Below are 16,290 nucleotides of genomic sequence, written 5' to 3' on the forward strand. Positions count from 1 at the left end.
ATCATGAATAAATTATGGAGAAAAATGGAAAATATCGTCACAAAAATCGGACTCAAGGTGCCTCATCATTTCTTACAAGGGATAGGAGTTTGCAGGGGATTTTACAGGTGGTTAGACATAGTTAACAAGTGGGGTTCCTGCATACATAGCAGTTTCCCCCTGGTGAAAATTTCACCTGTCTTGGTGCCACATGATCAAGAAAATATTTACTTGATCACCTGATTTGCAGATCCAGAAGGTATAAAGGTGGGATTCACTGCCTCTGTTTCCTCTTTACCACCTCAACTTCCTCTTTACCTACCTTCACTCCCTCTTCAGATGTGAGTTTGGGACAGCTTTGAGGGAGTCCATCACTGACACAGGCTGCCCATAGGATGAATGCACTTCCAAACAAAACTCTTTGTGAAATCACAGAGCATTGCACTGGCATGCTCCAGACCCTACTCGCACTTTCCCTGGTTTCCCAATGTCTTCATGCCACTGTTCAGTCACACATCTACAGATTCGTTTCGATCATGGAAGGTAATCTTCATCAGTTCATTTGTACCCTCATGGATTGACCAGATCTGGGGGCATTGGTCTACTGGGCAGAGATAGAGTGGGACCATCAGGGTCAGCCCTCAGTCGATCCAGAGGAAGTCGACTCCATGCAACAAGCTGGGGAAGAGTTGGGTGTAGACTCTCTCACCATCTCTGGGTCATGCCACACATACTTTGCATTGATGCTCCATTTGGTCCCCAACTTGAGGGTCCTATCCATTTGCATACCAGAATCGCCTTATTTCTGGCATGGGCCCGGAGACCTAACCAAATGGGTCAACCAAAGGATCACTGCAGGGCGTTGTTCTCTGAGGGAAATCTCCCTGTTCTGGGATGGGTTCAGGATGGATGACATCATGCCTTTGATTCATCTCCCAAACCTGTCTACCATCTCTCTATGTGGGTTCATCATGGTATAGCAGCTCAGCTTATAGGCACTCCTGAGTCAAACTGTAGTGTTAATACACAAGTAGTAAGAGTTAAAGTTCAACTTCATGTGACTATATAGAGAGAAGAATAGAAGAGAAACAAAGGAAGCAAGAGGTAGATAGACTACAACACTCCCCCTCAATCTAGCTCCTGTCTTTCAAGCCCCAATAAAGAGCATTGTTGTTGATGAAGGTCTTTTGTAAGAGCCTTTGTCAGAATGTCAGAACTTTTATCACTTGATGGCACCCATTCTATCCTCAACTTCCCCAAACCTACCTGATCCCTAATCCAATAATACTTGGTGTCCAGGTGCTTCATCTTCCCATGGTGCTCTGGATTCTTTGCCACCTTAATCGATGATTGGTTGTCCATTTGAAGGGGGAATGATGAGGCCTGAGGGAATCCAAGTTCTTCCAGTAGGTGGGTTAGCCAAGTCCCATCAGATGCGCCAGAATTGGCTGCAATTAACTCTGCCTCAGTGGTGGACTTAGCCACTACATCTCAGCGACGACTTGACCAGTTGACACAAGAAGCCCCAATGAAGGAGGCATAGCCAGAGGTAGATCTAGCCTTCTCAGTGTCACCAGCATAGTCAGAGTCAGAGAAGACTGAGAGATTGACTTCCCCTACACTTGAGGAACCAAATTCAAGGCAAAAATCAAAAATCTGAAGTACCTTTAAGATATTGGAACACCCTCTGAATGGCCTTCCAGTGAACCTTGGCTGGGCAGGAATTAAAGTGACTTAGAAGCCCAACTGCATATGCAATGTCAGGCCTTGTCCCAATAGCCAAATACATGAGGCTCCCAACAGCACTCAAGTATGGAACACCAGACATGAACTCCTTCTCCTCCTGGGACATAGAATCAATTTTGGAAAGGGAGATGGAGGGATCAAGGGGGGTAGAAACTGGCCTGGAGTGTTCATGGTGGAAATGTTGAAGGATGTCAAGGGTATGTTTATGTTGGGAGACCCAGAGCTTGCGATGTGAGCGATTTCGACGAATTTCAAGCCCTAGGATGTACTTTAGCTCCCCCCAGATCCTGCATTTCAAACTTGGACTGGAATTTCGACTTGAGCTCATTGCAAGCAGTCAGGTCATTGCATGCAAGTGTGAGATCATCGACATAGACAGGAATAATGACCTTGACCTTGTCCTTAGCCCAAACCCAGATGGAGTTATCACTGGGACACCTTTTAAAGCCCAAATCCGAGAAGGTCCCATGTAGCTTCTGGTACCATTGCCTAGGACTTTGTTTTGGACCATAAAGTGACTTCTTCAGATGGCAGACCAAGTGTTTCTTTCCAGGTTCAACAAACCCTTCAGGTTGCACCATGTGCTCCGGAGTCAGTTTCGGAGTTCTGGGAGCCTGGAGCAGAGGTCAGGATTGTATGGATATGACAGGGTCCATTCTCTGCCCCATACAGTTCTATTCCACTCACTGCATGCTGCAGTGTAAATTATGTGGTCCTGAAATCAGAGTGTGCAGTGGGTTTATAGAGCAAAAATGAATCTCAGGCTTCATCTCAGCCAATAGCAACGTTGAGAGTGAACATGCATGCAATTGTAAGAGTAGTGGAATCTGCTGCTTCAGGCAGCGTTCCCCAGTTATGCATCAATTGAGGCATTGTTGTGGGGACAAGTCCATGCACCGCAAAAAGTCGGATTCTGTGGATTCTACCCAACAATGCACACTACATACCTGCCAAGGCTTCCATTTGCTCATTCCCTTACTATCCAACACTCCATACACTCATTCCTTATTTTTCCTTATTTTTCCCAACATCCCCAACAGTCCCAAGTCAATTTTCCCATGCCAAACCACACTGCCAATTTCACCCCCTCCCCAGACCTCCATAACCACACATCAAACCCAGCCATTTTCCTTCTGTTGGTGATGCTCTACCTTCCCTCTTTGCCCATGGAGCATTTCCCAGAATGGAAATCCCATACTTGGATGGTTCAGCACAGTGTAGAGCCTCACATGGTCGTGACAGCACCTGTCAATGGCCATCTTAGGAACTACTGCACCAATTGGGACAAATGAGGGTTCGTTGGAAAGCTGGAGACGAGGAGGTTGCTTACTACAGGCAGTGAAAGTACCGAGATCGGTCTGTGAAGCTCAGGGGTGACAGAGCTTACGGAGCTTACAGAGATGGAGTTGGAAGTCTGAAGGGTATTGGCAATGGTGTTTACATAGGATGAGGTCACCAATGCAATGGACTTAAGCCAAAGTGGAGTCAAAGTCTGAGGTTGGGACCATGATGGAATCTCAGAGCGAAGGTATGAGTGGTGTCCAAGTATGGGTACAGGATGGCAGCGGAAGGTCGTAACTTGGTGGAGGTTGGCAGAAGGGGGATGGAAGGAGAGGAGTGAGGAGGGGGGTGAGGAGGGAGTGAGGAGAGGAGTGAGGAGAGAGGTGGTGTTAGGTTTGAAGGTGGATATTGGAGTGGATGGGGATAGGGTAGGATATTAGAGGTGGTGAAGTCGAGGGTCCGGAAGTCGAATCAGGATCAGGTATGTACAGATATGACAGACACTGCTCATACCTTCGCTCCGAGATTCCATCATGGTCCCAACCTCAGACTTTGACTCCACCTCAGCTTAAGTCCATTGCATTGGTGACCTCATTCCATGTAAACACCATTGCCAATATTCCTCGGACTTCCAACTCTGCCTCTGCAACCTCCATAAGCTCCACTACCTCTGAGCTTCACAGACCATTCTTGGCACCTTCACTGCTTGTAGTGTCACAGCCATGCATTCTGGCCCGTTCCCTGCCTGTCCCAATGCTGCCTGAGCCCATTCCCACTGCGCAAGCATGAGCATGAGCCCCAACTTCATCCCTGATGACCCCCCGCTCACTCCCTGCTTGCCTGTGGTTCCCCAGTGCTAGACTGACTCCCCCACTGCCACACCAACCTCCCCACCCTGAGTCCACCTCCAGCACCATGCCAAGTGTGACTCCTCTACTCTGCCCACCTGGCCCCTACAGGGCCACTACCATCCCTGCACCTGACTCCAGCCCAACTCCAAGTCTGGTGCCAATACTGCTCCTTCCTTTATTTATCTGTTATTGTTTGTTTTGACCCTTGGTCATTGCCAGCCACTGTGTGGCCAACCCTGCTCCTTGTTCCCTTTTGCTTCCAGACCCTTCAGCCTTTGGCCTGAGTCTACTTCCATTCATTCTTTCCTCCTATATATATCCTGTATGATTCATTATAGTACTTTAGCTCTAATATTGATTTGACCATGACTCCCCAAGTCCTGACCCCAGCAAGAGTCTGAAATGAGGGCCAAGAGACAGCTAGGGGGCACAGCACTCCTTTAGAGTTGCTGAGACCAAATGCCCTACCCTCAGGCCTTGTTCGCAGCATTGCGGCCATTGTGGCCTACAGCAGCCCACAATGGTGACCCTCAGTGCTGACCCTGGACCCATGTCTAACATGTAGTATACATTTTGCACTTCTCCCTCATCCTTGTTTGGACTACTGCTTCCTTACATTTAGCCAGTTAGTCATCAACCCCACTTCACCTCATCCTCCTGCCCCTCTGGGCTTCGCCCTCCCTATCTCCTTTTGGATGAACCACAGGTTCTAACCTATGACCTTCGGTGCCACTCCGCTTCCATCATCCCTTTGTCCCCGTTCAGATGCCTTTGTTCCGATTCAGACCCCCTTTGACTTCCTTGTGCTTTCGTCTCTCTATTATATACAGGTGCTTGTACATACTCGTTTTAGGCCCTCAGTCTAAAATCGACCTGAAATGCCCCCTAGAGACTTCCTGCTCACTGCCTCTGAAATTAAGGACCAAATGGACAAACAGCAATGGCACAGTGCTCCACATGAGTCACTCAGGCCAAGGTCCCTCCTTGCTAAGTCTCCAGTTCCCCTCTGGAATCGTCTGCCCTTGCCCAGTTCTAACAGTTTCTTTCTTTCTCTCCTCCCTCTTCTTCTTATATGGATGACCCCCCTTTTTCACATCTGTAGCACAGACGTGTCCAATGCCGAGCATCCTGCATGGGTACCATGACACTGGACACGCTGTAATGGGTCTATCCAACTAGACTTGAGACAGGAACAAGGGAGGATAGAAATCTCACTACTGGTCAGGCTGAGGTGGTATTGGGTCCTCTAGAGTAAGGTGCTGATACTCTCTAGCAAACTATAAAGTGGGTCACAGAAGAGTCCGATAAACAAATAAGGAAAGAACATCACATTAGAAACATCGGGCTCTAGACACTGGAAATGGAATCAGAAAAATAAGGAGTGTGTATGAGAAGTGGGTGAGAGTGTGTGTTATGTGTCTAGGATGTGAGGAGTTTGTTGAGCATGGTAGAATCGCAGGATTTGGCTCGTTTATGGTACACCTGCAAATCCCTGTTACAATGCTGCACATTCTTACTTGTGTTTCTCTTCTCTGACACTTGGGATCGACTGCAGAGCCACCCATGACAACCTGGCTTCATCTGAGGCTGATGTGGCACCTCCACGTGACCTGTTTTCACATGTATATAAACTAAGCTGAAGCAGGACAAGCAGCCTTCTTCTCATTTCCGCTTCAGGCAAGTAGTTCAGCCTAGTTTAGCTTTCCATTTTAATAACAATACATTCCTGCTTCAGCCTAAGAAGCCACACAGGGACACAAGCCTGAGTGAGGGCTGCCCACCATATGGTCTCACTGCCTCACCGCTGTCTGGGCCACTAGCGCCAAGCACTATGCTGCTACCCTGCCTCTCTTGAGCCATCCCTGACAACTGGGAATAAGGCAACCCACATGAGTGAGCTACATGCTTTGGGTAGATACTACCCATGATTACTATCAATCTTACAATTTCACACAGCTATTCATTTCAGTTACAATGCCATTGTCAACAACGAAGGAACAGTAAACAACTCTCATGTTGTCACTTCAGCTGATTATCTTGCTCTGGTGAAGTCCATGGAAGCACTCCATCATGAATTGAAACTCAAACCCAGTGCTATATGCTCTACTGAGAAACCTTTCTGTGCTAAGAGGTTTGGTGAAAAACCAATGAGTATTAATTATAAACTGTTGTCCATGTTGGATTGAAGTTCAAATTCTCAATCAAAGCAACCATGCACACATCTCCTACCTAATTCCTCACATCAATTTCGATTTCCAACCTCCCTATATGCAATACACAATCCATCACAAACAGTTTCCTCTCAGATTGGCATACTCCACCACATTTAATAGTTGCCAAGGACTCACTCTCAACTGCATTGTGTTGGACTACAGAGAAGATGTGATTAACTATACACAGCCCTCACACAAATCTGTCACAGGTCTCATGCTTTGCTATTCATCCCTCAGACATCACCAATGTTGTATATGAAAACCTTTGTTATCAATGATGATATATGTCTCAGTGGCTAGGTTGTTGTTTGAAATTTAAGTTTCAAAATCAAATCCATATGTTGATGCAATTTGATCCTCCAAGTTCAAATTTTGGCTTTAACAGTACTCAGCACTGCAATCTCCCATCATGTGGATGAGCTATAGGGTTATAGGGTGTTTTTTGGACTTGGATGCTTGATTCCATTTTTTGGATGCTCAACATTTGGGATGTTGGGAGTTGGAGTGGGGACTGGATGCTGGACTCTGGATGCTGGGAGGCTGGGAGGCTGGAGGCTGGAGGCTGGATGGATGCTGGGTCTGACTGCCACCTACTATGGAGGCTCTCAAGCAGAAGTGCTGACACTGTTGGCACTCTGGACACTAGGATTGCTGGGGTTGGGTAGGGTTGCCCTGCACTGCCACCTACTATGAAGAACCTCAAGCAGAAGTGCCAACACTGTCAGCACTCTGGATGCTGGGGCTGTACTGCCACTGCACTGCCACCTACTATAGAGGCTCTCAAGGAGAAGTGCTGACACTGTCAGCACTCTGGATGCTAGGTCTGACCTCACTGCCACTGCACTGCCACTCAATATGCAGCCTCTCAAGCAGAAGTGCCAACAGTGTTGGCACTCTGGACACTAGGATTGCTAGGGTTGGGTGGGGTTGCACTGCACTGCCACCTACTATGCAGCCTCTCATGGAGAAGTGCTGACAGTGTCAGCACTCTGGATGCTAGGTCTGACCTCTCTGCCACTGCACTGCCACTGAACATGCAGCCTCTCAAGCAGAAGTGCTGACACTGTCAGCACTCTGGATGCTGGCTCTAGCTGTACTGCCACTGCACTGCCACTTACTATGCAGCCTCTCATGCAGAAGTGTTGACAGTGTTGGCACCCTGGACACTAGGATTGCTAGGGTTGGGTAGGATTGCACTGCACTGCCACTCACTATGCAGCCTCTCAGAAGTGCTGACACTGTCAGCACTTTGGATGCTGGCTCTGACTCCACTGCCACTGCACTGCCAATGCAGCCTCTCATGCAGAAGTGCTGACACTGTCAGCACTTTGATGCTGGCTCTGGCTGTACTGCCACTGCACTGCCACTCACTACTGTCAGGGACTCGTCCGGGGTCGAGGGGGTCCGGGTATAGCGTCCGGGACTGAGAGCCTGGTGGGGGGCGGATCGGGCGTGCGTACTGACAGGCCCGATGTGGGACAGCGGTCCCTGGCCACTTAGACTGAAGTGGAAAGTTGTTATTATTATTAAAGGAGAAATATTGTACTACTTACCTGAAGTGGAAAGTTGAGAAGAAGGCTACTTCTTCGGTTCCCACTTCAGGTTCGTTTATATACATGCGGCTTGGATCACATGACGGATGCCACGTCACCCTCGCACACAGCCGTAACCACCCGGGTGTCTCCGTGGGAGATCCCGAGGGTATCCGGTGCAGGCGCGCGTGCTGGGCACAGCGGGAAGTCGCCTGAGGTGCCCGGGCCGGGTACATGGTGGGCGTGCTGCAGATGGGTCAGTTGTACATTGATACAGAGAAAGTTGTCCATGTAGAATAAAGAGAGAATAAAGGAGAAGTAAGATAAGGAGAAACTGAGGAGGGGAGGATGAGGGGGAAGAAGGGAAAGGGGGAGGAGGTAAGGAGGGGTGGACCGGCGGGGTACCGGGTCAGGTTGGGCCGGGTGGAGCCGGGTCAGGCGGGTGTGCCCTGACAACTACAAGCAAAGGTGCTGACACTGTTGCCACTCTGTACACTAAGTCTGACCTCACTGCCACTGCACTGCCAAATCTTGGCTCTCTCCTCAGTACAAAATTACTCTGAGGGGATGCAAATGGCTCAATAGGCAGCTGCAAATAACAAGTGTCCAATTAGTGTCAGGGGACAACTCCCAGGTCCCCATGACCCTCCCCTATGGTCCACAGCCCTATGTGTAACCAGCCCTATCCAGGGCACAACCTACTGTGGGTAAGAAGATGAGAAGGAAGCTAACTTCTCATCTTCCCACAGTGGCCACAATATCAGGCAAACTTCCGGGGATACCTGGAAGTCACCATCCGTCATTCCTTTCTTGATTACTCTTTTCCAGCTGCATCATAGAAGGCTTAAAAGCCTTAATTTTTCACCCTTGTCTCTCTCCCTCAGTTTGCTTGTTCAGAACTGAGGTGAGCTTTCTTGTCTTCACTGACTTGGTCAATGACTAAAAACATTGTAAATATCCTAGCACTTACAACGTGCTAGGTAGATAAGCAATTCATTTTAGTTTGCTTGTTCAGAACTGAACACTCACAATGTGCTAGATTCTCACAATTCATTGCCTCAAATACCATTGAAACCTGTTCATTCTCTAGACACTGGTGATGTCAACCCACCCTCCTAATCCTGGGAGTATCATCCCAAATGGAACATCCTTAGGCTCTGTTTGGTAGAAAGAAACTGCTTGTGTCGGGGCATCCCATATGTACCATAGATTATACCGTTATTTTTTAAAATGCCATCATATACAATAATGGCCACATGCAAGACTAGCAATATCAAACAACATTGCATCAAGTATCAACAAAAACTTATCGCTCTATCAGCACCATTCTCATTGCTCCATGGAAATCCTGACTGCTCTGAAAGTCTTTTGACGGCCCAGTATACCTGTTTTAACTACGGTGGAGATATAGTCAGTGGTCTGATTAGTCACTAATCTCATACTCACCTTGCCATACTTATTCTTACAAGCACTCGGCTTGAACACAGTCCCACATTCCTCAGTTAAGTGTGTGGAAACTGAGTTCCAAACCTTGTCTTTGAACCCGATATTTGAGGTGCCACCTGCACGCTTAACTTCAAGAAGGGAGTGGATGAGCTCCGCTTCCTCATGCGATTTCCAAACAGCATGCTTGGAAGGTGGGTTTGTGGATTCCCCCTTGGCCCAGGGTGTATGATGTCGTTTGTTATCGAGGGATGGGTCTGTGTTGCCAAGATCAGCATCGACATCAGCTTGCTTCCACTTCAGAGGCATACTTGTAACAATAATTCATGCTTAATTTACATGTGAGGTTTATAAGAAAAAAGCTGTAGCAAGAAATGACAAAGAAACTGGCATGCCAAACACTCGTCAGTTTCTTCTCATTTCTTGATGAAAGTAGCAGAAGAAACAAGAAAGAATGAGTCACCTTTTGAATGAAGAAACAAAAAGAAATGGGCAGAAGAAATGGGTTTCTTTCTACTGAACAGAGCCTTAGTATATGGATGATTTGACATGGTGTTGAACCTCATGTGCTCTTGACAGCACCTGTCAATGAATATCTCATGAACTACTGGACCAATTGGGATGAATGAGGCATCATTTGAAAGCTGGAAACGAGGAGAATTATGATGGTAGGTGAGGAGAGTGCCATAGAGGAGAGTTACCTTGCAAGGTCACTTTTGAGTCCGGAATTCCTTAGCATTTTTCCCACCTCCAGCAATGTTGCTACTTGGTCTCTTGCACTCACCCTCTCATTTGATTGCTTTGGTCATCCCTGCAAAGCCATGCTTTTATGGAAGAATCTGTTTCTCTTTGGCATTCTCTACATTTAGCCTGGGCATTATGAGATCTATCCAAGATAAATACACACTCTCATGATAAGAGAGGAACAACACTCTATGCAACAGTGTCTAGCTGCAAGTCTGCACCTAACAATTATTAGGGCTTATATGCAGGGACAGTCCTATACTTGCCCTCACCGACATACAGTATTCCTGTTGCTTCCCTTCTTGGTGTTCTTGGGGTGATCAAATAAGAAATTGTTGCAAGAGTGACAAACTCTGGGATCTTTGTTCATTTGGGGATGTGCACTTGAGATCTTTGTGCCTGCCTGAGTATTTTGGCTAATTCTCCTTGTTGTACATTAGTCTTTAAAACTCAGGACATTAGAATTACTAGGAAACAGAACCCCTGCAGAGCTTTTCTCTTGCTGGAACTTTTCTGTGAATTTACTGTGATTCCTTTGTTGGATCAGTCAGTCAGGCTTTCTGAATCTGAAATAATTCTTGTATTTAAGGAATTTTCTTGCATTGAACTCAGTTCTCAATATTCACCAAGATAGGGAAAGTTGGTGCACTCTGTCAGTAATCATGTGGTTGACTTTAGTCGATCCCTGTAAGGCCTGAGAAGGCTGCACATGCTTTCCCATTTTATTCCATTTATATCTCGCTGAGATCGCACACAAAAGCGTGCTTGTTTACTATTTACCAAGCTGCATGTATTTGCCAACTCTGGCATACACTTGTACATATGTATATAAAGTAGTATGATGTCAGGGCCTGGCCTCAGACTCGGAGGCTCCCTGACCTCAACCCCCATCTGGCCTGTCCTCACACTATGCGGGGCATGAGATGTATAGTAAAAGGAAAGATAATATACACTTGCCTATGCGGGGCATGAGATGAGAAGAAGGGTAAAGGTCTCATCTCCCCGCATGGTTGCTATATAAAGGAATGGGTCACATGCCCACAACTATACAGCTCCTAGAGTTGTGTAGTGTGACCCAGAGGGGACATCCAGGTGGCAGTGCCCAGTAAGTGTGGGAACGTTCTGGGTGAGTTGCTTGCCCAGAACTGTGGCTGTGACCTGTGGGAACATTCTGGGCAAGCTGCTTGCTCAGAAAGTTCCCACGCTATCCCATGCGCGCATGTACACAACACACAAAGGCAACAACAAGGCAACAGTCAAAGAATAAAAGGGGGTAAAGTAGGTGGGGAGTCCGGGGCACCCTAAGGCAGGGTGTTGAACCCTGACACATGGAGGGTAGACTGGCTCTTTAGCCTTTACTCCCCAGTTGATAATATAGCTTCATATGTTATTTCTCCTACAACACTACTCAATATTTCCATTATTCGATTTAGTTGGATACAAAAATTCCCATCACAAGGGGGCACAGCAGCCATTCTAGTTACTCACTAAATCCCCATTTTTGATCCACTATGATAATTTCCCAACTTTTAATTTTTCAATATTTACATGTCGATGTTACCCATACTAGTATGGGTTATGGATCAAATTTTGCCAAATTTCAATATAAAAATTTCCCTTTATGGGGGATGGCAGGTTTATGGGTTAGCCAATAGGGACCGTACCGGTTCCCAGAAATTTCTATGGGTAATGGTGTCAAAAACCCTGAATGTAGGGGAAAGTGTGTGAGTCCGAATGCAGGTGGGGCTCAACTAGAGGGGATCCGAGAGCTCCAGTAGTGAACCAAAGCTTCTCCAGGAAGCCTGGGTCTGCTGGGTGGTACAAGAGGCTCTAAGAAGGATGTGGCCTCAGCGACTCGGAGGGAGCGCTGTGCCTCCGTTACATCTCAGTTAGTCCTTATATTTCATGTGTCTGAGGTATCTTGTAGGAAGGGGTTGGGATTCACTCATAGAGGGACTTGGGGTAACATAATTTAGTCAAGATTAGAACTGGGGAACTACAGGTTCTAATCTACAAGTATTTATATATGGAGGAATGGGAAGGACTTTAGTCAAAGTCTGAGTGATAATGGAAAACACTGAAAGGTGCCGAATGATATCCTTAACGAGGAACTGAGGTGTCAGGTCAAGAAGGGTGGAGTAAAAGGCTGGAGGATGAATGGGAACGAGCAATGGGTAAGAGGAGGTTAGCTGACTGAATGGAAGGAAGATGACAGTTGTACTATAAATGGAAGGTGACTAATTTGTGATGATGTGAGTGGGATCACTGGAGGATGCGGGTAGCTCTGTAGGCGGAGTTACGTATCCAAAGGATGTTGGGTGACTCCAATAAATGAAATGGGAGGGGGAATGGTTTAGAGGTATGTCATGGGATGTCAGAGATCCGTCGGGAGGTCGGAGCAAATCCAGAGTCTCCGAATGTTTCCGACTCGGGACCGAGCTTCCAGGATGGGAGTGGCCAAGGTAAGGTGTGCTGCAAACCAGGCCAGAGCTGAGACAGTTGGGAAGGAAGGTGACTTGGGGAGTGGGGAGTTATGGTGTAGGGGTTGGTGAAGTTGTTAGGAAGGTGTGATGTGGTGGGAGAGCATGGGGTCAGGATTCCGGGATGTGACAAATGGCAGGTTATGGCTTATGACAGGTATGGGTTATGATGGTTTCAACTGTACAAGGGATTTTCTATTTTATATGAACTGGAAATGAAATGATTGGGATGGGGAAATTCAAACAGGCCAATAGGCAACCATAAATAAAGAATTCCAATTAGGAACAGAGAAACAATAAAAGAAATATGAATGAATGGGGAAATTGTGACAATGGGTCCGAAACGGAAATTGTAAAAGTTAACTCCGCACCTGCTGTCAGGGACGGCTCGAGGAAGGCAGAGGTAGCGGCATAGCGCTCGGCGCTAGCGGCCCGGATGGCAGTGGGGCGGTGAGACCATATAGTGGGCAGCCCTCACTCGGGCTTACGTCCCTGTGTGGCTTCTTAGGCTGAAGCGGGAAATGTATTAGGGTGGGAAGCCAGACTAAACTTGGGTACTTGCCTGAAGTGGGAAATGAGAAGAAGGTTACTTCTTCAGTCCTGCTTCAGCTTAGTTTATATACATGTGTGAATGGGTCATGTGGAGGTGCCACGTCACCCTTGGATGAAGCTGGGTTACCATGGATGGCTCTGCGGTCGATCCCAAGTGTTGGAGGGGAAGTACAAGTAGGAGTGCGCGGTGCGTCCGGCATTGCAGTGCCCCTACAGGGTGTTCAGCATCGGACGCATCCATGCTACAAGGGTAGGAAAGAAAGAGAGGTCATCTGTATAAAGATAGAGAAAGAGAAGAAGGAAAGAAGAGAGAATGAGAGGGTGAGACAACAGGAAAAGGAGGTGGCGGCGGCGGCGGCGGTGGCAGCGTGCCCTGACACCCGCCCATCTTCCTGCCAGCAACCTCCTCGTCTCCAGCTTTCCAAAGAACCCTCATTTGTCCCAATTGGTGCAGTAGTTCCTAAGATATGGCCATTGACAGGTGCTGTCAAGACCACATGAGGCTCTACACCATGCTGAACCATCCAAGTATGGGATTCCACTCTGGGAAATGCTCTGTGGGCAAAGGGGGAAGGTAGAGCATCACCAACAGGTAGAAAAACCGCTGGGTTTAATGTGTGGTTATGGAGGTCTGGGGAGGGGTGAAATTGGCGGTGTGGTTGGGTGTGGGAAAATTGACTTGAGACTGTCGGGAATGTTGGGAAAAATAAGGAATGAGTGTATGGAGTGTTGGATAGTAAGGAAATGAGCAATGGAAGCATCTGTGGTTATGTATTGTGCATTGTTGGGTAGAATCCACAGAATCCGACTTTTTGCTGTGCATGGGCTTGTCCTCACAACATTGTCCCTCCCAATCAATGTATATAACACCTTCCCATTATCTCCATTGGACTCTCCTTGACTCTAGCTTTGTGCTGATATGCCATTCGTCCCAATTGGCTTGGTGGATCTTGAGATAGGCATGTGCCATTTGACATGGTGTTGAGTGTCCTCATATCTCTGTCAATACTGCACCGTTTGGTATAAAACTCAGCAGAAAAATAAGCCTAATTCTCCTCTTTCGATCTTATATTTTGCCGCCGAAACGCACACATGGATGTCAGGATTGTCAGGCAGAAAGGTGGGGTGAGTGTGGACATGGGAATCATCCACTCCCCATGTTTTCAAGTGACCAAAACTTGTTGTATACTGAGCACCTCGTTGTGAATGAAGTCTTGATAGGTGGGTTGGATGCATGAACTGAATCTCCCTGGGGCTCTTCACAAACATTTTCGACTATTTGGCTGAGTTTTGGGACCCCACTACGATCCAGCTGGCCCCTGTCTTGCTTCCCTGGGGCCCCAAGGCCAGAGTGGCTCTCCCACTCTCCAATCATGAAAAAATGATAATGAAATTGAAACTGGCAAAATTATAACAAATAATATAACAAATAATGATAATGATAAGACAAGGCTTCATGTTACAGGGTGGGTGACACCCATTCCCCCCTCCTAATCCAAGATCCATCCCACATAGCCTTATCATCGATCAAAGGATTGAGAATGATTATGGGAAGCCTTTGACCTGCCATATCTGCAGGGAAGGTCTCTGCACTTTTGGCATTGGATGTTGTGTACCACATTTGTGAAAGGTCAGAATCGGATGCCCAAACAAGTTTGGAGTACACATTCTTCCAGACCTTCTCCCTAATACGATTGCCACCATTACAGTCGAATCTCCAGATGAATTCCCACCAGGCAGCATGAAACAAATGCCGCTTCCAACCCCTACCACCATTTTTGTACTGTATCCACCCTTGCTCTCTCCCATCCCCATATCTCATGGGTTGGCCTTCTCTCCTCTCCCTATTGTATGTCCCCTTCATCCTTGCTTCTTCCCATTGCAGGTCAGCTGGTGGGAAAGAGAGCTGGAATGCTACATGGAACTCTGGGGGGTTGCGCTTCCTGATGTGAGCTCCAGTGAATCCACTGCAGAAAAGATCTGGTTCTTTAAAGTACCCTATACCAGGGTGTGCAACTGGACTGTCTGGATTATGGACAGTATGGTAGAACAGCTCTGGGGATTGCATCTGGGGGACAGGGATGGTCTACAGCATGTTGGAAAAGTAAAAGTCCAGGATCTGCTGGATATTCTTGGTCAATACCAGGTTTGTGGTCCCTTGAACGAGCTGAGGGACCCCATCACTGTTATTGGAGTTGGGGAAAGAGTAGGAATCCTTCAGGTGCTTGGTAGCGCTCTCCTTCAATTTGATATGAGCATTTGCTAGCAGCTCATCTAGTGATTCCAGCAGATCCAGTGGAAGTGTGTGGTTAGGTCTTGGTAGACAGAAAGGAGCAGGTGGTGTGACATAGGGGGTAGCTGAAAGTATTCTTTTGAGCTTGTCAATGGTAAAGCTGGAGAGGTGTTTGAGATACTGATCTAGCAGTAGCCGATGCCATCCCAATCCAAGTGTGGCTCATGCTTTGAATCCAGGGGAAATTGGCTTATGCCAATCATCTGTCATGTTCAGGTTGTAATCAATGTCCCTGAACCAGATGACATTTCCCAAGGCAAATGGGCAGTATTCTTCATTTTCCACCTGCGCCCTCCATGGATTCCTGTCACATCCATCTAACAGATCTGGGTGGGAGAAGTTGTCAGTGACAGGGAGGGAAGCACACATGAGCTGGTGCTCTGATGAACCTGCTGCTGGTCTCCTGTTCAGCATGTTGATCTGCCATGTGAGTGCAGCACTGAGCTCCAGAGCATGTCATGCCAGTCTAGACCAGGGGGTCCCATTCATCTGAGCCTCAATGACCTGACGACATGCATGAGCCATCAGAAGCTTGAATAGCCTAGTTTCAACAGTAAGCCACTTCCATATTACAGCAATTTCAGACTCACCACCACTGATCTGCAGGCACTGAGATGGTGCACTGCTCGATGAACTCCTTTGTCACTGTTCTCAGGGAATTTTTGGCTTTTTGAAGGGGAATGCATATCTCCAATCTTGCCATCCCTTCCATCCTCTCATGATGAGCTGAATTCCACACTTCCTCCAGATTATCAAATTCCACTCTCAGTTTATCCTTGGTTTTTTCTCCAAACACATTCTTTTTGGTGATTCCCAGCATAGGGTCAAACCTGTCAGCTCTCCTACAAACTGCCTTCTTGTCAGGGACTGACCCAGGGTTGAGAGTGCCCAGGTGTATCACCCAGTGCTGAGGGCCCAGTAGGGTGTGATGTGGGCATGCATGGGCCACTCAGGCTGAAGTGGGAAATGTGAGAAGAAGGCTACTTCTCAGTTCCCACTTAGGCTATGTTTATATACATGCAGTTGAGGCCATGTGGGAGACACCATGTCATCTACAGTCACAGCCATGCCCATCTGGGTATCTCCATGAGAGATCCTAGGAACATCCAGTGCACAGGAAGTTGCCTGGTGCACCCGGGTCTGGGCGTGTTACATTGCAGTCGGGTCAATGGTACA

The 16,290-nt window shown here is 47.5% G+C and overlaps 2 protein-coding genes across 2 annotated transcripts; both read right to left on the reverse strand.

The window, feature by feature from the left end:
• Window positions 1-8,897: 8,897 nt before the first annotated feature.
• EI90DRAFT_3135168 (uncharacterized protein) lies at window positions 8,898-9,354 on the reverse strand (the record flags this gene model as incomplete). The annotated part of the gene is made up of 2 exons (XM_039064710.1): window positions 8,898-8,996; window positions 9,049-9,354. The coding sequence occupies 2 exons, from the start codon at window positions 9,352-9,354 to the stop codon at window positions 8,898-8,900; spliced, it is 405 nt and encodes a 134-aa protein (XP_038908880.1).
• Window positions 9,355-13,965: 4,611 nt separating this feature from the next.
• On the reverse strand, window positions 13,966-15,528 carry EI90DRAFT_3021899 (uncharacterized protein; the record flags this gene model as incomplete). Its single annotated transcript, XM_039057710.1, has 4 exons — window positions 13,966-14,220; window positions 14,299-14,907; window positions 14,965-15,214; window positions 15,353-15,528. 4 exons carry the CDS (start codon window positions 15,526-15,528, stop codon window positions 13,966-13,968), a joined length of 1,290 nt encoding a protein of 429 aa, XP_038908881.1.
• Window positions 15,529-16,290: the final 762 nt, after the last annotated feature.

This window comes from Cantharellus anzutake, assembly GCF_015039405.1.
Source record: "Cantharellus anzutake strain C23 chromosome Unknown EI90scaffold_132, whole genome shotgun sequence".
Lineage (NCBI taxonomy): Eukaryota > Fungi > Basidiomycota > Agaricomycetes > Cantharellales > Hydnaceae > Cantharellus > Cantharellus anzutake.